Below are 23414 nucleotides of genomic sequence, written 5' to 3' on the forward strand. Positions count from 1 at the left end.
TCATTCCTTTAGTGAAGATCATTTAAATCGCTGAAATCTGACCCGCCTTCAGGATTTTTTGATTTATTCAAAAATCAATGGTTAACCCAGCTTTCTTTGTCGAAAAAAATATATTTTTTGTCGAAAAAGTATGAGTTAATGATTAGTTCTTATTAAATCAACCATGCTAAATCTATCTATAAGTTCAGATTTGATCAAAACAACTTACATTATAAGATTTAAGAGGGGTTTGAAGATGAGATGACTGCAACCGACTTGGGGTCGTACCCGATACTGGAAATACCCAAAAGTCGGTTCGTGTCCAGGTGGAACTCGGTTCTTTCCAGACCTGACACACCTAAAACTCTTGGACCCACCGTCGAGTTTGGGCTCGGTTCAGGATCCGATCCAATGAGCCTTCTTTGTGTTTTCTTGTAAAACAAGGAGTCGGTAAGAGAGAGAGAGAGAGAGAGAGAGAGAGAGAGAGCTGTTCGATATTTATTTATTTTTTGGTTTTTGAAGAAATTTGTGGGTTTTCTGTGAAAAATTTGAGCTTCTGAAGATGATGTCTGGTGGGTATACGAGTCTCGACGATCAGAAGGTCTCCGGATCGGTCCCGGTAAGAATCCATCTCTCTCTCTCTCTCTTTCTCTCTTCGTTTTTCTCCAGAATTATGAGATCTTTCGAGTTTTTTAAGAATTTCTAGGTTTTGGATATTCTTTCTCTGAGTGGCCATCTTGTTCTTTTTTTTTTGCCTAAAATTGTGTTTCTTAGATGTTATTGTTTCTCTTTGAGTAGCAGGCAGTTTCAGGACCCGACCGTGTAACTTTAAAGTTCCCAGGTCAGTTTTTCCTCCAATTCGGTTAGAAGCTCTACGCTGAATGTTCTTCTTTTTATGAAGAAATTCGTTACTTAAAGTTTGATTCTTGCAAGATTTCTGGGGTTTTTTGCTGGATTTATTAGGTAAAGTTTTGTGGGTTTTCTTGATTTTGTATTTATAGAGTCCAATCTTCAGACGTTTCCCCCCTCTGAAGCCCAAGGAAAGATTTCTGGATCATATCGCCCTCCACCAGATGCCGATGGTATGAATTCTCTGGAGCTGGTGATTAGTTTCTTAATTGAAAACAGATTCTTGGTATTAAAATTGGGATGAATTCCTTCTTTATCTTTATTTGGGTTGCTCCATAGAACACGCCCGACATTTAAGCCTTTAGGGCGTATTTCTTGGTGCTTTTGTTGTGTTGATAAAGAAGGGGTTATGAGTTTGTGTAGAAATTCAGTAATTTGGATTGGATTTTGGTGGTTTCTAGATACGTTTTCGAAGCCAGCTCCAGGAAGCGGCGGCGATGAGAGTCAGCCAACTGGCTGGTTCGGATGGTTCACCGTTGCAGCTTACAAGCCATATTTCGATGTCGATACATCGGATGTATTGGAAAGAATCAGGGATTCCCTTTTCCCATTCAAGGGAGATTTTTCTGAGAAGACGGGAAACAATCCTGACTTGTGAGTTTTTTTGTTTATCATTAGCATATTTTATCATGGTTTTGTTGTACCGCGTCTAATTTGGTTGCCTTCTATCAAAGCTGATACCTGTCCTTCTTCGTACCTGGATTTTATGTATTCATGTGACACTACAACTGCTGCTTCTTGCATGGTAAAATTGCAGTCCATTTTGGACTCTATGAAATAATCAATTTGGAACTTTTAACATTATTGTGAGGTATACTGAGCTGGATAATATCTCATTTGATCAGCATTGTGACCCTTGTTTTGCTTTTGCTATTAACGCGGCAGATGTTCTCGTAGAGAAGTACTCAACATGGGAAGCGTAGGTCATTTGGTTTGTTTACCAGCCCTCGGTAGATACAATGTTCATACATCATTCAACAACAACAACAACAACAACAACAACTACGCCTTCATCCCAAAACAATTGGGGTCAGCGATATGAACCAAAAAAGAAATTCATTTTGGGTCTTCCACATGAATCCTTTTCCTCCAATCATTTCTATCCAACGCCATGTCCTCGGTGAGGTTCAAAGCATTCATATCCTTTCCTATCATCTCCATCCAAGTCTTCCTAGGCCTACCCCGACCTCTTTTAACTAATATATTTTCCCATTTCTCCAACCTTCTAACTGGAGCATCATTAGGCCTTCGCCGAATATGTCCAAACCACCGTAAACGATTCTCTCGCATCTTATTTTCAATGGGTGCAACACCTACCTTCTTACGTATCTCTTCGTTCCGAATCTTATCTTTTATTGTATTTCCACACATCCATCTAAGCATCCGCATCTCAGCTACACTCATTTTTTGAATATGATGTCTCTTGGCAGCCCAACATTCCGTACCATATAGTAAAGCGGGTCTAATAGTCGTCCTATAAAACTTTCCCTTCAACCGCAATGGCATTCTACGATCGCACAGCACTCCAGTAGCACTTTTCCATTTCATCCACCCAACCTTTATCCTATGATTTACATCTCCATCAATTTCTCCATACTTTTGAATGATGGATCCCAAATATTTGAAATAATCATTCACCGGTATATCTTGCTCACCAAGTTTCACTACACTCCCATCACTACTTCGTTGCTTACTAAACCGACATTCCATATATTCAGTCTTACTCTTACTCAACTTAAAACCTCTAGCTTCCAATGTCTGTCTCCATAATTCTAACTTAGCATTAACCCCAGCTCTAGACTCATCAATCAAAACAATATCATCAGCAAACAACATACACCACGGTACATTTTCTTGAATTGATCTCGTAAGCTCATCCATCACTATCGCAAATAGGAAAGGGCTTAAACCAGATCCTTGATGTAACCCAACCGTTATCGGAAAATTGGTTGTCACCCCTCCACAAGTGCGGACATTGGTTACTACTCCTTCATACATATCTTTAATTATACTAATGTACTTGAGAGAAACACCTTTCTTCATCATTGTCCACCAGAGAACGTCCCTAGGTACTCTATCGTATGCCTTCTCTAAATCAATAAAAACCATATGCAAATCTTTGTTCCTCTCTCTATATCTTTCAATAAGTTGTCTAAGAAGATGTATAGCTTCCATAGTTGATCTTCCAGGCATAAAACCAAATTGATTCTCCGATATCATGACAACCTTCCTCAACCTAGACTCAATCACCCTCTCCCAAAGTTTCATAGTATGACTCATGAGTTTTATACCACGATAGTTTGTGCAATCTTGTATATCACCCTTATTCTTATATAAAGGCACCAAAGTACTCTTCCTCCACTCATTAGGCATCTTATTTGTTCGCCAAATCAAGTTAAAAAGATTTGTCAACCATTCTAAACCTTTCTCTCCCAAGCATTTCCAAGCCTCGATAGGTATACCATCTGGGCCAACTGCCCTTCTTGATTTCATTTTCTTCAAAGCCTCTGCAATTTCTTTCTTTTGAATCTTGCGCATGAAGTCACGATTTATCTCATGAAAAGGAATGGAGAAGTCTCCAAGATCTTGAGCATGACTATCATTAAATAGCTTATCAAAATAATCTTTCCATCTCTCCTTAATCTCCTCATCTTTGACTAAAACCCTTTGCGTTTCATCTTTGATACATCTAACCATACCCAAATCCTTCGATTTCCTATCTCTCATCTTTGCAAGCCTATAAATATCCTTCTCGCCTTCTTTGGTATCCAACTTGTCATAAACCTCCTTATATACCTTAGCCCTCGCGTTTCGAACAACTTTTTTAGCTTCCTTCTTTGCTATCATATACTTCTCCGAATTCTCATTATCACGACTCTTACTTAGATTTCTATAACACTCTCTTTTAACCTTAATAGCTAATTTGACATCCTCGTTCCACCATGATGTATCCTTACCTAGTGGTGCACCGCCTTTAGACTCACCCAATACCTCCTTAGCTACTTTTCTCATACCACCCGCTATCTTATTCCACATTGATTCTGAATCCTCCTCGAGACACCAATCAACTTCCTTAACTACCTGCTCTACAAACATTCCTTGTTTAGCTCCTTTCAGTGCCCACCACTTAATTCTAGGATCTATCCTAATTCTAGGATACAATGTTCATACATCATTCATATTTTCAAAATCTTGAATGCACTGTATGCATGTATAAAGTTCCATTAAGGATGCGAATGTGTTGAATGCTGATGGTTATTAGGTAAAACTAAATCTAGCATTTCTTGATCATATTTAGATTTGAGATCAGGTTAGGCTCTATTCAATCTCCTTACTCTTGTCATATCTAAATTTGTGTAAATAGCTTATTGGTCATTTGCTGATTTCTATGGGTTTTGCTTGGAAATGCCATGGCAAGTATGACCATTCTGTGTCTGGTGTTGTGCATTCTTGATGCAAGTCTATTAGGCAGTTTTTTTAATCTCACCCAGACCTGTATCCTAATGTCTCATACTTGTGTTGCATGTGGGAATGACAGCTGATATATTCAGGTTTTAGACATTTGGATGACTTTTGAGGCTTTCTTTTTGCCATGCTCAGTGTATTTGATTTATAGGTAAAAGTAATGTCCACTCTTTATCATCCAGAATACCTACTGTATGAGCTCAATCAAGAATATACATAATTTTTGACACTATATTGGGTGGGAATGCAAACAACAATGAGGGTATGTCTTGCTTTTGAGATTGTAATGGATGGAAGTTAATACATAAACTGCCACTATAAAGTTTTAACAAAATTTTCATGATAAGGGTGACTCCACCAAGCAAAACTGATAAAGTGATAATGAAGTCAATACAAAGAAAATTGAAACTGTAGGATAGACATGATGTTCCATGAACATGGTTGTAGAATTCTACTGGATCAAAAGTTTCTTTCATAAAAACTGTACCAGATCAATGTGCTGCCTATGTTGTATGTCAAAGGGAAGTCGTGCTAAAGAATACAGTTCACATGTTTGAAAGCTCATTCAAAACTATAGACCTTGATAAGCTAGAAAAGATTATTATAGTTCATAGCAAGGTTACACAAAACCATTTTGGTTGAAATTTTAGAGTTAAAATGGCGTTTTCTTGACCTAATTTTACACCCAAAAACAGACTAGAGCTCTTCTTCTCTCAATTGAATTCTAGCCTAGTACATACCTCAAAAAGTAGGGGCTGTTGTGATTTTGCCCTAATCTAACCCTTGGGATGCCCTATTCGTACAAGATGTTGATGGTTTGCCCTATTATAACCATTGAAAGGTTAAATGCATGTGCAAACTGCAAATTTAAGGGTGGAAGAAGTAAGATCAAACCTGTTGTAAGTTTACCAACTCTAGAATTGAAGAATTTATTGATTTTTCCCTAATCCAACCATTGTGAGGCTTGTTTCATGCTTGCGGGCTAGATTTGTGGACTTAAGGAAAGGCATGTTAAAACATTGATTTTAGAAGGTAAAGGTACGTTCTTCAAATTAGGTTTTAATGTCTATTTTAGAAGTTTTTAAGATACATAATTTTGTTTTTTCTTAAACCCAACTTATTGTGCGATTTACAGAACTGTGAAGAAAGGCTTGCTTTGTGTTTGAGAAATTTCTACATTATTATGTTTGATACAAGATGTACTTATGGCATCCAGAGCAATATATAAAAGTTTACATACATGATCTGCCATGGTGTTTTTGTGTACGAGATGGTTGTACCAGTAAAATTCAAGATGGCATATATAAGTTCAAAGAATCAAATATCATCTTCCTAGTGGAAGAGAACTTGTAAAGGCCATGCTGCTCTTTTAATCTTACAGATAACTTATTTTGATGATTTGCAAAACTCTAAAAGGCCACGACAGCTTCTAGAATCATATAGAAGCTATGTCACACAAACACTTCATTTGTCATGCGTATCCCATGTCAACACGTCATGACACTCAGACACTTCATGGATACAGTCAGACTAGTTTCATACACAATCAGCATTGTGTCATTAACTTTGTCCATTTCCTTTTATGATCTATTTACTTATTTTGTATTCACCTGACTTCTTTTTCTTTTAAAATTTGTCATCAGTTACATCACATCTCAGTTTCAACCTAGTTTCATTGTATGATGTTCTTAGCTATAGTGATTTAAGATTTGCTTTTCTATACGCATACATATATCTATCTGTGTGTACGACTGTCCCCATATCCTAATTTTTGAAAATGATCGTATCGTACGAAGCGTATCTGCATCACATCCCGTTCCCTCATTCGTATCCATGTGTCATAGTATAGACGACAAAATATAAGAGAAACCACCGACACCAAAAAGTGGTGAAGATAAATAATCATCACTAAAAAGTGTACATTAATTTGTTGTAGGGGGTTCTTGTGTTTTAAACTTTTAAAAGCCATGAATAAAGTCAATGACCAGATGTTAGAGATTTACTTAGGAAAAAAATGGAAAAAGTAGACTTGCCTTGGCATATTTAGAAAAACTAGTTATTTACCTTTTTAGGTTTGGTGTCATATCATATTGCCTTTCTTTTGTCTATCACGCTATTGTCTTTTACGTTATCATGAATTATGAACTGTTGAGTTATGATCGGTGAGACTTAGGCTTGCTTTTTTTGCTTATGTATGTTCAATGCAATTATTTATTATTTATAATATTGTTCTTTATTGTAAAAATTCCAAATGTTTGTTTTTATTTTTTATGGTTTAAATATTGTTCGCACTGAGTCCCACCTATTGAGTGAGATAACAGAAACTGTAATGATGCCTAGTGTGTGCTAGGCAAGCCTCAGTAAAAGACAGTCGAACATAAGTGAGGGAATGATGATCTATCATTCTTCTAGGTTGGTGTTTGGTTGCTGTTGTCTAGTTGTTATAGGAGTGGATAGAGGATCTAATTTTCATCCTTCTGTAAAAAATTGAAGATGAAGGATAGTTTGTGTGGCACTTAGAGGAAGGTTAGCATCTTTTAGTAGTTTCTTTGATGAGATCAGGGTTCCAACTAAACGGATGATGGCAAACAATGATGTGGGATCGTGCTTCCACTGTTCCACAGTATGGGCATTGAATTCAGTTAGATGATAATGATCTTTTGATGGCCTTTCTAACCCGTCATTCTGGTGCTTTGTAGTAGTATGGTAAGCATTGAGCCATGTGAGCCTCATTGCCCAAGTATCTGCCTCTCGCTGAACCCTTTCATATATAAGAAAGCAATTTGAGTGTATACATGCTTGATATGCACTTATGCTAACGTAACACGGTAGAAAGACCTAATCATCGAATTGTTCAGCCCGTCATCCCAACTGTCTGCACTGAGTACTTTGATTCTGATAAATTATCAGAAAATAATTGACTTGATCAATTCTAACTGTTTTGTTACTCAGGTACGGCCCTTTCTGGATCTGCACCACCTTGATATTTGTTGCAGCGGCTATCGGGACATTTGTTACGTATGTGGCACACAAGCTGCACAAAAAGGAGTGGAATTATGACATAAACCTGGTGACATGGTCTGCAGGGTTATTCTATGGCTATGTTACCGTCATTCCTCTCAGCTTATACCTTATTCTGAAGTACTTTTCTGTTCCCTCTGGCTTTGTTCGGCTCTTGTGCTTATATGGATATTCACTCTTTGTTTTCATCCCTGCCTCTGTAAGTTACTGGCTCCTCAAAGTTCTATCTATATTTATGTGGTCTAAGACTCTAAGCTGGTATTTCTCAACTTTCGATATTTTCATCTGCAGTGTTTGTCTATCGTTCCCATCGAAATTTTTAGGTGGGTGATAGCAGGTGTTGCTGGGTTCATGTCGGCATGTTTTGTGGCTCTTAACCTCCGGACGCACATCAAATCCTCTGGCGAAAACTGGTTTCTTATTGTTGCTGGCATCTTTTTGTTACAGTTAGCGCTTTCTGTTGTGCTGAAACTGTACTTCTTCACCATCACTGTTGGGGCAGAGTAAGAATACGCCCATTGGGGGATTAAAATTATAGATGGCAGAATTAGAGGAAAAGATGGAAGGTTTTCCTTTCATGTTGCTGGAGTTCCAAGCTTCATTGAACTTGAACCTGAGATTACCTGTACTAAATCTTTGGCTTACTGTTCTTTCATTTTTGGTCCATGTAACCTCATTCTAATATGTATCCACTACCCTGCATTGTTGCAAGTTTTTTTTATCTAGCTTTTATTGTCACATTTCTCTGTTTCAGTGGTCGGCCATGTAAGGCAGGGTGGTCATGGGGCCCCACCCGGGGTTTTCCTTGCTTCAGTGAGGGTTCCTCTTCATAAAAAAAATATATTGGTCAATTTTCAGAAGTTCGCGGACTTGAACTAGACATTGATGGAAGCATGGAAAGGTACTTAGGACCGCCATGGATGCCACTGTTTATTATTATTATTATTATTATTATTATTATTATTATTACATGGACAAACTGCACCTGAAATTGCAGACCTGGTTGGGTTTTATCCCGAGGGCGTAAAACTCCATGGACGCCTCCCTCGACCCCCATGGAGCCTGTGGGGAGAAAGTTCCCTATGTAAGAGGCGAGGCGATGTGGGCAACCCCTTTAGATCTCATGTATGCAACTTTCGTTTTTCCTCAATGAACGACCCTCACGAAGAATCAGTTCACTTAATAAGCCCGCCGCCCGCATGGGAGGTGAACCCCGGCTGGGGTCACTGACACCAAAGCCTTTAGGAAGCTCACCAGTTAAAGGCACCTGCACCATGGATGCGACTGTTGGGAAGCACCTGCAGGATCTGTAACAAGCAACTGGGCTTAAGAAGGGCTTGTAGGGCTGCACTAGCATATCTGAAAATTTGGGATAGATGAAATAAGGGCAAATTTCAAGTTTTTACCTTAAATTCTCAGCATCATTAATAAAATGCACCTGTGTTTAAAATATTAACACTGCACATAATTTTGTTATGGCTAATCTGAAAAATCCACGGGTGGGTTTCACCTTAAATTTCTTTAATTTATTTAACTTAAAATTTCCCTTTCATTTTTTTATTAATTACTTTCTCTCTCTTCTCCTTCAAATTCCATCTCCTTTCTTGTAAGTTTGACCAACTTGTTGATGGCTAGGCAATGACTATCTAGAGATCAATACATTTTAAGACAAATAAAAAGTAATGGGGACCAAATTCAGGGACAGAAATTATCAAATTAGAACCACCTAGTTCCTAAGCCTCCCAAGCTCAAGTTGGCATGTGTTAAGAAGGTAAAAATAGTAATATCGCTAATGTGATTGCTCCCAATACAAAGTTAACTGTAAAAAAAATTTGTTTTTCATCAACAAGTTTGGTAATAATACTGAAGTTTAGGGTTTTTCTTGTTGTCCTAAAGAATACGTAGGCTCCTAACAAAGTTACAAAATATGTTAATAATTTTATTTCTTTGAGAACAGCTTCGCCTTTGAAAGCTTTGTCCTTGGATCGATGGAGACATCTTTTTTGAATGAGCTGCAATTAGTGGAAATTTGAGATATCCAAGAATTTATATGAGATGTCCCAGGCACCTGTCACCATGCAGCTCACTTATGCTTTACACACGCCCGTTCACAAACACGCATGAAAACAGTAAGTAGAACATGCTAAAGATGATCGAAAGCCTAGTCTTTTGTCTTTGGGGATAAGATCCATGTAAATCAAGAAATTACCAACATAAGTTGTGCTGGTTTGGTGCCACAGCACCCCCCCCCTCTCTCTCTCTCTCTCTCTCACTTTCGTCTCTCTCTCTCTCTCTCCACACAGACGCATACACACCATATAGTCATTTGTATATAAATAATTTTTTTTTATAGATATAACCTTGTAGATGTGATCTACGTGGTTTATTTAATAGAAAACATGTTTTAGATCATTTTTTCAACATTTGCATAGGTTTTCCAAGGGTTTCAAAAATCAAAAGTCCACAATAAACCGAAGTTTCATAACTCAAAAAATAAAACTCTTATGACGAAAAAATGTAATCTATAATGCAATATATATATATATATATATATATATATATATATATATATATATATATATATATATATATATATATATATATATATATAGATGTGATCTTCATGAGTTATTTAGTAGAAAACATGTTATAGATCATTTGTTTGAAACATTTTAAGTAGGTTTTTCAAGGGTTTCAAAAATCAAAAGACCACAATAAACCAAAGTTTCATAACTCAAAAAATGGAATTTTTATGATAGAAAAATTTAATCTATACTGCAATATATATATATATATATATATATATATATATATATATATATATATAGAGAGAGAGAGAGAGAGAGAGAGAGAGAGAGAGAGAGAGAGAGAGAGAGAGAGAGAGTTAGTAACTTTGATGCAATCATTTGAATGTAACCAAGCAAATCTCTAGGTTATAAAACAAACAATAAATATATGCAGCATGCAAAAGAATGGCAAAATCCCAGGACAACAGAAGCAACTAGAACATAAGTAAAAAGTGGTTAGGCATAACACAACATGAAAAACACCGATATATGATGAAGCTGAATTGGAGACCCAGCAGGGGTCAACCTCCCCTCTGTGGTTTGATGTTTACTGGGGAGATACATTTAGTTTTTTTTCCAATATTTTTAATGGCACTCTGTTAGAGACCAGGGTGGGCAGTGATCACCCTGATCCGCAAGATAGGTGGGCTGTGCTCACCCTGACCTGGGTCAAAGTGGGTACTCATGCCCGATGGCCCCAACCCAAAGGGGCATGACCTTTCGGCTCCCCCCAAACCAAACCCATCTCTCTCTCTCTCTCTCTCTCTCTCTCTCTCTCTACGACACCATAGTACACCCCCCCTCTCTCTCTCTCACCCTTTGACCCTCCCTATGACTCCACAACGCAGGCTTACATGGGTGCTCACTCTCTCTCCGGACCTTCCCACAAACCCACGGGGTCTCTCTCTCTCTCTCGTGTGGCCCATCCATCATTTGGCGCCACCGGCGGGCAGAAGTGGACCTCTGGCGCCCTCTTCTTCCTCTTTTACATGAACCCTTCACGCCTGGTTCTTCAGCTTCTTTTCCTCTTATTTTCTTTCTATTTTTTTTCAAATAATAAATGAGTGTTAGATAGGGTTTTAATTTTAGGGGTTATATTTGTTTTTTTAATTAGCACAATGCATGATGTTTTTAGGATTTAGGTTATTGATTTAGTTTATTCTTTAAACAACATAAATGTTTAATTAAGTTTTTAAGGGTTTTTGTGTTTTTTTAATTAACATTAGGTATATAATGAAAGTTTGATTTTTGTTAGAATATTAAGGGATTTTTAATTAGCATAAATGTATAATTTTTTTTATGATTAGGGTTTGATTTAGATTTTTGCAAATAACATGAATGTTTAATTAGAGTTTTAGGGTTTTTTGTGTGTTCTTTTTCTTTTTAATTATCATTAAACATGATTTTATTAATGAATGTTTGATTTTAGTTATCACTTATCAAACCCTTAAATTTTTTTATTTTTGTTAGGACTTAAGTTTTTTATTTCGATTTTTCAAATGACATGACTATTTAAATAGGTATTTTTTTTCAATCAACATTAAACATGGTTCCATGGATTTGATTTTTTTAATGACATAAATGTTAAGCTATGATTTTAGGGTTTTTTTTGTTGTGTTTTTTTAATTACTATTAAGCATGAATTCATGAATATTGAATGCTTGAATTTTAGTTAGAATATTAGCAATCCTTTTATCAATTAACATAAATGCATAATTTGTGATATTTGTAAGAATTGGATTTTATTTATTTTTTATATTGTCATGTGTTTAGTTATAGTTTTAAGATTTTTATGTGTTTTTCATTTTCAATTAGCATTAAGCATGAATCCATGAACAATGAATGCATGATTTTATTCAGAATATTAATATCTTTTTTGTTTAATCAATTATCATAAACGATCTCTCTTGGTTCTGCCTCAACTCGCTTGATCATGCGATCAGTGGATCCTTTTTATTGTGTGTTTGTACTCACCTTAATTTAGATTCCTGGCTTCGCCCTTGCGAAGACCCAAGAGTAGCGAATGACCCAACTTCTTGTGTAGCATAGAACTAGGAAACTGGCTTTCCTTTACTTGCAAGGAGATATAATTATTTATTTTGTTTATTTTTTGATGACGAGAGGAGCCCTAGTGAAGCCATGAAAACTCCAGGTGGGGCCCCACAACCACGTTGTCTTATGTGGCCTACCTCTTAAAACTATGGATACAACCATGCACTAAGTGAGGTTTGATATGGTGGCTTCATCTTAGCACCCTGTTGGAGATGTAAAATCACTAAAAAACCCTTTATATTTTGAGAAAACTCTCACAACAAGTAATATTATGTGTTTTTTCGTCAGTGTAGATTTTGAGATTTATGAAAATTTGGCTAAGTATTTTGAAAGTTGATAGCAATCTTCGATTTTAGGTGACGTTAGTTGAGTCTGGGCGTGGCTCATGACCCATTGACAGGACTTAAACGAGACAAATAAGATTTGGTAAAACTTTTTGTTTTTGACCTTTAAAAATAAGCAAAAATTGAGCAAAATTCTGGTTAAATTCAAGCAAAATTCTGAGGCAAAAATCAGATAGTATATCATTAAATGCATCTCATAATTTTGAAAACATTGATATTTCATTTTTCTGAATTCGGGCTACGGTTGGCCCAAAAATTCATATTTTTTTTTTAAAATGATCCGCCTTAATTTGACCAGTTTCAGATTGGATCAGATTAGATTTGATCTGTTTGATCCAAGTTAATATGGATCTAGACCCAATCTAAGACCCATATTAATTAGGATCTGGTCTAGGTTGAGATCCATATGGATTTTGGATCTGAATCCATATCCAAAATCTAAGTCCAACCAATTTAAAGTTTTAAATTCAATTAAAAAGTTAAATTGAGTGAAATTTCATGTTAATAAAACTCCTAGGGGAGGGAGATACCCTATAGAACATTCTTGAAATTTAGTATTTAATAATTAAATAATATTAATTTATGAATTTTAAAATTTTTATATTTGGATATGGTAGAGTTCTACATTTGTGGAACTCTACCTATTATGTAGGGATTTTAGAGGGGGTACCACCCTCTAAAAGAGCCCAAATGTGGTTAAGAGATAATTAAAAATAATAAAAAATAAAAAAATTAGAAGTTAAAATTGAGAAGAGGTTAGAAATAGAGTTCTACACTAGTAGAACTCTATCCCCTAACCAAAGAGGGACTCTAGAGGGGCGTAAGACAAAAAAAAGAAATAGAGAAAGAGAAAGAGAAATATATATATATATATATATATATATATATATATATATATATATATATATATATATATATATATATATATATATATAAAGAGAGAGAGAGGAAAACTCGTGGAAGAGGAGAGAGAAAGGAAAAAGTGACGAAGAAGAAGAAAAAAAAGGAGAAGGAAGGAATAGGATCACCTTCTGTTCTAGGCATCCGACGAAGAATTTTCAATCTTTTTTCATCTCCAATCAAAGGTACGAGTTCCTCGCTTGATCCGAACGGAAAGAAATAAGCTAAATCAGGTTTATGTGAGATCTTTAATTGGAAAAAGGAAAGTCTGAAGTTAAATATATATATAATGCCAATTATATATATATGGGTCAATTTCTTGGTAGTTATCGATTTTCCTGTACGTACAGATTTGGAAATACATGTAAACATATTTTCAGATTTGTCAGTACCTATGATTTTATGTTCACATGAGAAAAAGAAAAAGAAAAAGAAAAACATATAGACAGATTTCAATATTTTTGTTTATGCTCATGAGAATATGCATGGGAATCATGTAGTGGCTGAGTTAGTGTTTATGTATCTAAAACAAGCTCTGCGATTTTTTGTTTTAACATATACATGGTTGATGTTTTTTCAATATATATATATATATATACACGATTATGCCTTAATGACTGTCATTAGACTTTACAAAGTATTCCTCATGAATGTCAATGAATCTGTGTCTTGCTTATGATGATTATAAATGTTGTTTATAGGCTGAAATTATGGATTGTGGCAAAAAAACTTGAGAAACTATACTGCGAACTGCGATTAGACTCATTTTTTTTGTCTGATAATCGGAGCTGACATGCTTACCGTAGACTGATGCTGATCATGTTTATTTTTTTATCAAATTATCAATTGGAATCAGATCTTATAAGATTATATCAAATCTCATTCCTAGCCGACAGTCATCAGCTTTAATCTATGATATAAAACCTGTTTAATCGACCTGTCTCAGATTTGTTTTTGCCAGTATGCTATTTTTTTTTTCATAGTTGCTGTTATGATTGAGCATCAACCGTGTATTCCCAACATGCTATTTTCTTTTGACTGCTGATATAAATATGCATCAGTTGTAGGGCAGAACAATTCATTGTCCATTGCTTTTGGTTGCATGAGAAACATGTTGCCAACATCATACTAATGTTGTCCGGTGCATTGTGGCAGCATAGTCATGACTCAGTGGTTATCTTATGTATCCCGAGCAATATAGTATGCCCAATTTTTTTGCGTATGAATGACAAAAGTATTTATTGGTTATGATATGCATTAGATTATTATGCTTATGTCCTATACATGAAAACTCATGAAATTTATTATATGCATGAATATGATCATGTGCTTATTTGAGACTTTATACATATGATGGATCATGAAAAATGCATGTTGCAAGCATTTGTTTATATGCATATGCAATTTGTTTTATATGTACATTCTTGTTGCGTGTGAATGAATCTGCATTGTAGACATGTTTTAATAATTGAGTGTGTGCATGTTCACTAAAGATTTTGTATGAGATGCATTGGTGGTTAGATGTGAACCACTGTAGGCCGTGTGAGCCAGAAGCATGTGTTGCTCCAAGATTTGTTTTATGTATTGCAAAATTTATTTTGAAATTATTAGCTTTCTAATTTAATTGCACTATTAAATTGTAACGGGCCAGGTCCCGTGTTGAGTGTTGCATGTTGATTTGCAAAACAGTTTTGTGTAAAAGAACTTGACTTTTGTTAAAAAGATAAAAGAGATAAATAGTTTAATTAATTTTCTTTCTAGATGTCCCTTTCACAGTATAAAAATTCTGGATGGTGGTTTTGAAAAAATCGTGAGAATACTAAAACTTCGTATGCATTTGTGTCCCTGAACCCGATATGGTGGTTCACCTCCCAGCTACAGTTTTAGGAAGCTTTCAACCACTTTACCTGGGGGTGTTGTTGTAGACACAATTGTTGTTATTGATATACCAAGAAAGTATCATAAGTAGACATTGATTTCTCTGATATTTCGATATTAAATATTATTTTTTAATGTTTCGATGGATGGTGTTGATTCATGATATCAGTCAAAGAATAAATATAAAACCCAGTCATAAAATACAAATTATGTGTTAAGCTACCACTGAAAACCTAACTTAAACTTCAAGAATTATTGTGCCCATTTTGAGTATCTGCGAGGTTAATAAAAAATAAAACTAAAATTGTATGCATTTAATAGGAACATGCATGCAAAAGAGAAATCTGTTAATAACTTAATAATTTATTCATGCATAGCATTGAATCATGCATATTTACTGTTCTGCATTAGTTCATTCATTCTTACTTATTCTGCCTTTTGTGAAAAATTGTTGTTGCATGATAATTATTTTTAAATGCTTGAATGATAAATGAATTCTGAAATTGTTATTGTTATATTCCTTTGAATATTTTGCATGAATTTGATTTATGCTCTTTTCTTATCTGTTTGGATTTTTAGAAGAATTTGAATAAAGAATCTTTGGTTCTTATGTAGTGTTTCAAATGTTTTTCTTAGGACCTGTAGCTCAGTGATGGGGATGACTGCCACAAGGAGACTGTGAAATCACACAACTAGTTTTGATATTTCTTCACAGTGTGGCTTTGAATTGCATACATTATTTTATTTTTATTCTGACATTTATTTATTGCTTAATAAAGTTGGCTATTCGTTGGTTGGTTCAATGTAAAGATCACTTGTGGTTTGAAAGTCCTTAAGTCTGTGAAACGCCGAATCTTTCAGTTTTGGATTCTGCAAATGTTAATTTTTTTTTTTTTACTTTTCACGAGGATAAGTTAGGGTCGTTACACAATATGTCCCAAGTGGATAATGCTAGTAAAACATTGATACACCATGTTTCGGTTCAATTCTTGTCGTCCCTCTATCCATAAATTGGGATCCAATTTGAGAATTTTCATGGGAGGAGGTATTATGAACTTTCATGAGTGGTTCCCACAAAAAATTTGGCTGACGTTCACTTCCTAGATGGATGGCATCGATGGTTGAAACATGGACGGCCAAAATTTGTCCAAGACAAAAAGCTTTGGATAGTTTCAAGGTGCTGTTCATTTTGACGATAGACATCATCCAAAGTACCTTGGACCTGATCTGCTCTCCTAAAAGATAGGGGAGGACATCAGGCCGGGTGGCCTGACCCCAACCCACATCCGTTCTTGAGCCAGGCTTGAGTTGACTAGAATTGCGCTTGGCCCACTCCCTTTAGGCCTGACCCAGTTAACGGGCCCGGTGACCAGCAACCCATCCAGTGACCCCGATGTCACCCTTGATTAATAAGATAGTATTAATTATCAAAGAAAACTAAGCAAGGATCTGTCAGGATGGCCGAGTGGTCTAAGGCGCCAGACTCAAGTTCTGGTCCTCGTGAGAGGGCGTGGGTTCAAATCCCACTTCTGACATGATGTTTTTTGTTTTGAATATCAATTTATCTCAAGTAAATGTTATCTAACCGTTTTTTTTTTTGTTTGAGTTTTTCTTTTAATAAAAGAGGTAGGGCACTCGTCCACCAATAATTTTGTGGGTACTTCATAGATCTCGCTTTGCATCTAGGGTGTCAATAGGCCGTGTTTGACCCAGACCCGACTCATACCAAACCCCTGTAGGGTTAGGGTTTGGTGATAAATAGTAAGGCCAGATTAGAATCTGGTCTTCTGACATTTGTTTTTTGTTTTAAATATCAATTTACTGCAAGTAAACGTTATCCAACAGTTTTTTTTTTCGTTTGAGTTTTTCTTTTAATAAAAAAAGAAGGGCACTCGTCCACCAATAATTTTGTGGGTACTTCATAGATCTTTCTTTGCATCTAGGGTTGTCAATAGGTCGTGTTTGACCCAGACCCGACTCGTACCAAACCTTATAGTGTTAGGGTTTGGTGATAAATAATAAGGCCCCATTAAAATCTGGGTCAAACCTGAAAGGTCAGATTAATATATAGAGCTGGGTACGGTTTGTGAAATTTTATACCAGATCCAGGCCTGACCTGAGTTCCAATTAAGATCCCTAAATTTATGGCTGATGTTGATTTTTTCAATATCAACCATCCATCCAATGGATCAAGGGCCGGATTGCCAAATCTCCATTCGACGGAAATTTGAGAGATTTGGCACTCGAGGCAAAACACTCCAAATCACCAGTGATGGTGATTTTCACTATCACCTGATCCAAAATTCAATTCAGGCCGATTTGAGACCAGATCCACACCTCCTTCACCCTCTCCACTATGGATCGGCGACATCCAATGTGTGTAATTCGATTACTGTATCTGCTCTCCCACCTCAAATCCTCGGTTCTCAGATTCACACATGTTTGGTAACTTCTTATGAGATTCAGATTCTCATCCAATGTGAGAGAATCTCATTTGCACAGCTAACCAAACATCAGAAAATGAAAATGGGAAACAAAATGTGGTTTGAAATCAGGTGGAATATGTGATTTGAAATCACATGACTCTCCAAATCACTAGTTGCAACCAAACATGGATAATTGATATTCTCAGATCTGTAGTCTGACTCTGTGGGTCTGATTACAGATCCCAAGATCTCTCTCCATCTCTCCTTAGACCGGTCCAGGTTGAGAGTCCCAGCTAGCTCGGGCTCAACCCATTTAAGCTCGGCTTGAACTCATTCAAAAAAATAAATGATCCAAGCGTGAACAAGTGTTCAAGCTCGGTACACGTAAATGAGCCGAGCTTGAACAGTCAATCCAGCTCGAATAAGCTTGGTAAGCCCAATTAACACATAGGTATATAAAGAAATTACACTTTATATATTTATTATTTTATTCATAATATGGTTATAAAGAGAGGTCCTACCTTAGTGGGTAGGATGTTAGTCTTTGGTGTTCAAGCTCGGGTCGAGTTTCAGCCCAGCCAGCCCAAGCTCGGCTCAATGCCCCACTGGCGTCGCCCGCGATAATGCCTCTATCTTAGGGGTTGCACAAGAAGTTGGGTCATCTGTAACAAGTAGACTGCTGCTACAAGCGATGGTGCGATAGTGCGATGATGCGACGATGTCAAGAATTCATTCTCTATATTATTCTTTTCTGAGGACATTTTGATATTTTATATATGAATTTTTGTATAAAGTTATTTCTATGTAAATCCTTGTTTGAATCTTTATAGTTTTGAATAATTGTGTAGAAATACAGGCCCAAATCCCAGACATTTGTGGACCGAATCCATTTGCTGAAGATTTTGGCTATAACCATCTCAGGGTTCACTAACTTGATCTTTTCAAACTACTATTCTGCTGAACTATCATTTTAACTCTGAAAATGATTAACTACAAAATTTTATAAATTTTCTAAATTTTACAAGTTAAAAATTTTGGGGTGTTACACTGAGGAAGATGTTGTTGCTCCCCTAGCAACCAACTATGGATGCTATTGCTCTTGATGCCACTTCTTATTATAGAAAACATGTTTCTTCTGTTGTTCAGATTGTTGGTTGTTCTGTTCTGGAAAAAAAGTTGATGCTTGCCTCTCCACCCAAGACATCAATAGTCCAAGTTCTTTTTCATTTACACTTGTGCATCGCACCATAGAAGATACCATTGATGAAACCTTTTTTATTTTGACCCAACTTCTCTTTCAGGCTTTTTTTCATCTTAAGAAGCATGATGTTCAAATAGTGGCTAAGGTTTGCAATAGGGATCCTTATAGTGGCTAAGGTTTGCAATAGGGATCCTTTGTGTGATTTTGCTTTATTACATTTGAACATGGTCTTCAAACCATCGATTAAGGGAGCTCACAATACCTTTGCATGAATGTTTTATGATGCCCAAACTAGATGCACATGTGTTTCTCCCGTGCCCTCTATCAAGTTAGTGCGCCCTCTATCAAGTTAGTGCTTTTGAGCTCTAAAAATGTGTGTAGGCCTAAAAAGGATTGAAATTGAGATGTTAAATGTGAACTCCAAGTAATCGCCTGTGGGATTCAAAAAGGAGAACCTCAAGATGTGCTTGGTCTGCAATTGTAATCTCCATCTTGTTGGTTCTTTACCTATGGGATGAGTGAGCATTGTAATCACCATCTCGTCTCCATGATTAAATTAGAAATGTCTTGCTTTTGGCTAAGTAATTAGAATATTTAGATAGCTTGCTATTCTTTAAAGAAACCGATAGTGAAAATTGCACCAAAATGTCTCGGCAGAAAAAGTTGATTCTGTTCAAAACAAGCTTAATATTAAATAAACCATGAGATCAATGTTTTTCATTGGATGGCATAGGTGATATCTAGTGAACGGATAGTATGCTCATTATACTATATCTCATCAAAACCAATGTTATCAGTATCGGTGCGTATCAGCCTGTATCGGCCCATATGCATATTATCTGTAGAAAATCGATATGCTTCACCTTTGAGTCATCTATTTTTTAATAAATGTAAAAAATATTAAAAATGATTTTTTATATTATTTTTGTAAGGATCTGTGGCCATAAGCTTATTAAGGAAATGATCCTCTATTAAGAAAGAATTAAATCCTCCTTAATGAAAGGATCCAAGACCGTTGAGAGGGGCTCGGCCTGGTTTACAAATATTGCATACTTAGTGTGAACTTGAAACTCCATTTATCAAAAGGTTCAACAAGAGGCTTATCATTATTAGCATTGATATGCATAATTGGCAAAAGTAAGCTTTAAAATAATTATTTGATTTTTAAAAATCTATTAATAATATAATTTATTAATATATATTTTAATTTTTTATAATGCGATTTGTGCCCACCCAAATTTAGATTTCTGGCTCCGCCCTGGTAAGAGCTCTCAGATTTTCTTGCCTATCAAAAACTACACCCAGCTTCGACCTTGTGGTAAGTAAGGGGTGCAAAAGGGGTAGGATTCGGGCTGAAAAAGTAGGGGTACCTCTATTTTCCCACCTTTGCCTTTTTCTCTTCAGCTGCAGAGGTTTCATTTCAGTTACATTTCTTAATGGGTAGGACCCGGATTAATGGGCTGTGACCCAGATATGAACTAAACCACAGGTGGGCTAGGCCTCAAAAAGGAAGATGGGTCACGAGAAACTTGGTTTTTGGGTCCCATTAAGATTTTTCCTGATAAGAAGCAAAGTAACAGAATCATTAGTAGGTGAAAAGATCACGTTTATATCCAATGTTCGGTAGATGTTTAAATCTTTACGGGGAGTTTGCATGTCACGGTGGCACTCCTTTTCCGTGGAAACGGAATCGGACACCTCTCATGGGAATCATTTCCGCAGAAAACCCACCTAGAGCGTATATTTTGGTATGCCTGTCCAGGGGTTTTCGTGAAAACGGATGTCTCTGCTGTTTGTGTTGTCACGGTGGGCCCCCACCAAAATGCACGCCAGTTAATCCGTTTCTTTGACACAAACATACCCTGAGGGTATGTTTGATACGCTGTTCTCAGAGAGATTCAGACGGAAATCTCGCTGGGAACAATGATTTTCAGCAAACGTTGGATATGGCGGACAGCGTTCCGCGCGTCCGCTGCATCCATAATTATATGTAATTTTCATTTCACCCCTTGTTACAAAACAAACAGGAATAGAGGGAACAAAAAAAAATGCACCGACTATCAATCTGTTTTTATCTCTGTGTGCTCTGTCTGTGCAAGGGCTCCACTAGAGCGGCAGGTGGCGGCACCACCACCTCCGGCCCCAAGAAGGGGTGTCCCTTCGGCAGAACAACGGGGGAATCGAAGATGGAGGAGATGTCGCTGCCGATGCTCTTCGAGCATGCTCGGAAGACGCATTCTGCAGCCACCGTTCTATGTAATTTTTGTTCGACCTCCCCCCTCTCTGTGCCCTCTATCTCGCACCACCACCATCACAAGCCACCTCAATCGAAGGCTCCTGATCCCCTCCCCCCCCCTCTCTCTCAGTCAAGCCCTCTATCTCTGGCCACCACCATCACCGGCCACCACCCATCGCCGACCACCATCGACCCTTCTCTCTCTAACACCCCCCCCCCCCCCCAAAAAAAAAAAAAAAAAAAAAAACCTAACCACCCCAAACTACAGACCAAAATTATTCATGATGATGACATGATTTCGGGCAAGAAGACGCTCGAGATTTTGTCACACGTTACAGGAACAGATAAGTATAAAAATTCTGTTCTGGGTAGTATTGAGAGGATATTGCCTTTCAGACAGAAGGATTACACCTTTCCCAGTTACAAAAAGTTTTGTTCCAAGGAAGCTGGACTTTATTTGCCAGATCCAGCTTATGGAATCACTGTGGACCGGATGTTGGATTAACCACCATGATTTAAGTGGTGGTTATCCACGATGTGGATTCATCCTCACATTTGGGATGATCTCTTCTAATAAACCAGCATAGGATCAAGGAAGAACAATTACGCAAACTGTTCCCACCCTATGCACTGTATAAGGGTCTCATGAGCAACCCTTTTAAGAAGCATTTGCTATCAGAAAAGTGCGTGTGTGCAAACTAAAGCGAGAAGAGGTCGACTCATCGGTTGCATTCCTGTGCTTGTGGTGGCTGCAGCCCGGCTGAGCAGACAAATCCTATTGGCCTGATCGATCATCAGAATCTGATTCATCTTTCTCTGCTCCAGCGACCTCCGATTCTCGGCAACAACAACCCGTCAATGGCTGCATCAGGTTCAAAGTCTCCCCTGTTTGTTTTTTTGTTTAACACAGTTTTTGTTGTGTATTTTCCCTGTTCCTGTGCAGGCTACCGGTAAGCAGGAGCATACCCCCAACTATGGGTTACGGGCCCACACCCCGCATTCGCTGCGCGGGGTGTGTACTGGTCGTCTGGCTATGCAGGTCACCGTGGGGCGACAAAAAAAAAAGGTTTCGGGTTTTTACGTGTGACCATTGGGATGCAGGAGCATCAACCATTGCTGGTGGAAGCCACGGACTGTCGTCGATCTAATGGCCGACATTTGTCCGACAACACACAAGGGTGCGGCGATTTGGGTCACCGGTGGCGATAACCCTAACCCCCTTTTGCAGAAAATAGAAAACCCTCAGGTTTTTTGTTTTACAGTTTCATTTTTAATCGAATGGAACCCGATCAGGTCTGGTACCGGGTCAGACCTGGATCTGATTCATGCCGAGTCAGACCCGCATCAAGTTAAAATCGGGCCAGACCCGGATCGGGTTCATGTCAGGTCCAACTCGAATCAAGTCAAACCCGGGTCAGATATGGATCCAGTTACAAGCCGAGTATGACCCAAATCCAGTTAAAGTTGGGTCCAACCCGAATCCAGTTAAAGTCGGGTCTGACCCGAATTCAGTTAAAGCTGGGTTTGACCCGGATCTTGTTAAAGTCGGGTCTATTTTGGATCCAGTTAAAGTCGGGTCTGACCCAGATGCAGTTAAAGTTGGGTGTGACCCGAATGCAGTTAAAGTCGGGTCTGACCCAAATCCAGTTTGAGCTGGTTCTGACCCAGATCCAGTAGGGTCCAGGCACTATTTGGCCTAAACCGGATCAAGGACTGATTCAACCCTTTCTGGGACCGATTCGGAGCCATTTTTGACCTGTTCCTTCCAGTTTCTCATCGGTTCTGAGATGCTAAGACCCTGTTTTCATAAATGTAAGAAAATACAAGGATTTTGGCATACGGTTATAGGGTTTTTCTGAACCTTTATTCATACTTAACAATGATTCATAAGGTTCAAAATCGGTTCAAATCCTTGTATAACCGGTTCAGAGCTATTTCAGACTGGTTCAGAGTGCTTTCAGACCGGTTCCTACTTGAGGACTCAGGATTTTACCCATTTAAGCATGTTTTTGTTATTGTTTATGCATTTATTTGAAATTATGCATGCGTAAATGATTGTTTAATATTGGCATTAAGGATAGTTAGTTGACTTAGTGTATTCATGTCACCAAAGCTACTGAATACATGTATGTCGTCAAAGAATTTTAACACTATCATACAGTTTAAGCTGATATTAACATTGTACTTAGATTTGTGAAATGATAAATGACCCAAAGGTAGTTTTATCATGTTTGAAATTTAAGTAGGGTGAAATAAGGTAAATGTGTCAAGATATATCACATATGTGTATCTAAAGGTACCTTGTGTCGATGGTCTAACTTCACAAGAACCTTAGTTTTACCGAATATGGTCGGTAGGCGAAGTGGTTTCACGTGTCAGAGCTTTTACTAAAGTAGGACTCCGATGACCCCCTTCACTCGCCTGAAAATAAGCATA

At 37.3% G+C, this 23414-nt stretch overlaps 1 protein-coding gene and 1 non-coding gene across 3 annotated transcripts; both read left to right on the top strand.

Annotated features, from left to right (window-relative positions):
* The first annotated feature begins 436 nt into the window (after positions 1-436).
* Positions 437-8228, top strand: LOC149846275 (uncharacterized). 2 transcript variants are annotated; one of them, XM_089997918.1, is made up of 6 exons: positions 437-598; positions 778-820; positions 981-1061; positions 1290-1482; positions 7306-7573; positions 7666-8228. In XM_089997918.1, exons 1-6 carry the CDS (start codon positions 542-544, stop codon positions 7879-7881), a joined length of 858 nt encoding a protein of 285 aa, XP_089854044.1. In that variant the 5' UTR covers positions 437-541; the 3' UTR covers positions 7882-8228. The 2 variants fall into 2 exon arrangements, with proteins under 2 accessions (XP_089854044.1, XP_089854045.1); XM_089997919.1 differs by having other exon boundaries at positions 471-598; positions 781-820.
* Positions 8229-16566: 8338 nt separating this feature from the next.
* Positions 16567-16650, top strand: TRNAL-CAA (transfer RNA leucine (anticodon CAA)). The gene has a single exon. It is a non-coding gene; the product is annotated as a tRNA-Leu (tRNA).
* Positions 16651-23414: the final 6764 nt, after the last annotated feature.

The sequence above is a fragment of the Nuphar pumila genome, chromosome 2 (assembly GCF_984573655.1).
Source record: "Nuphar pumila chromosome 2, dmNupPumi1.hap1.1, whole genome shotgun sequence".
Lineage (NCBI taxonomy): Eukaryota > Viridiplantae > Streptophyta > Magnoliopsida > Nymphaeales > Nymphaeaceae > Nuphar > Nuphar pumila.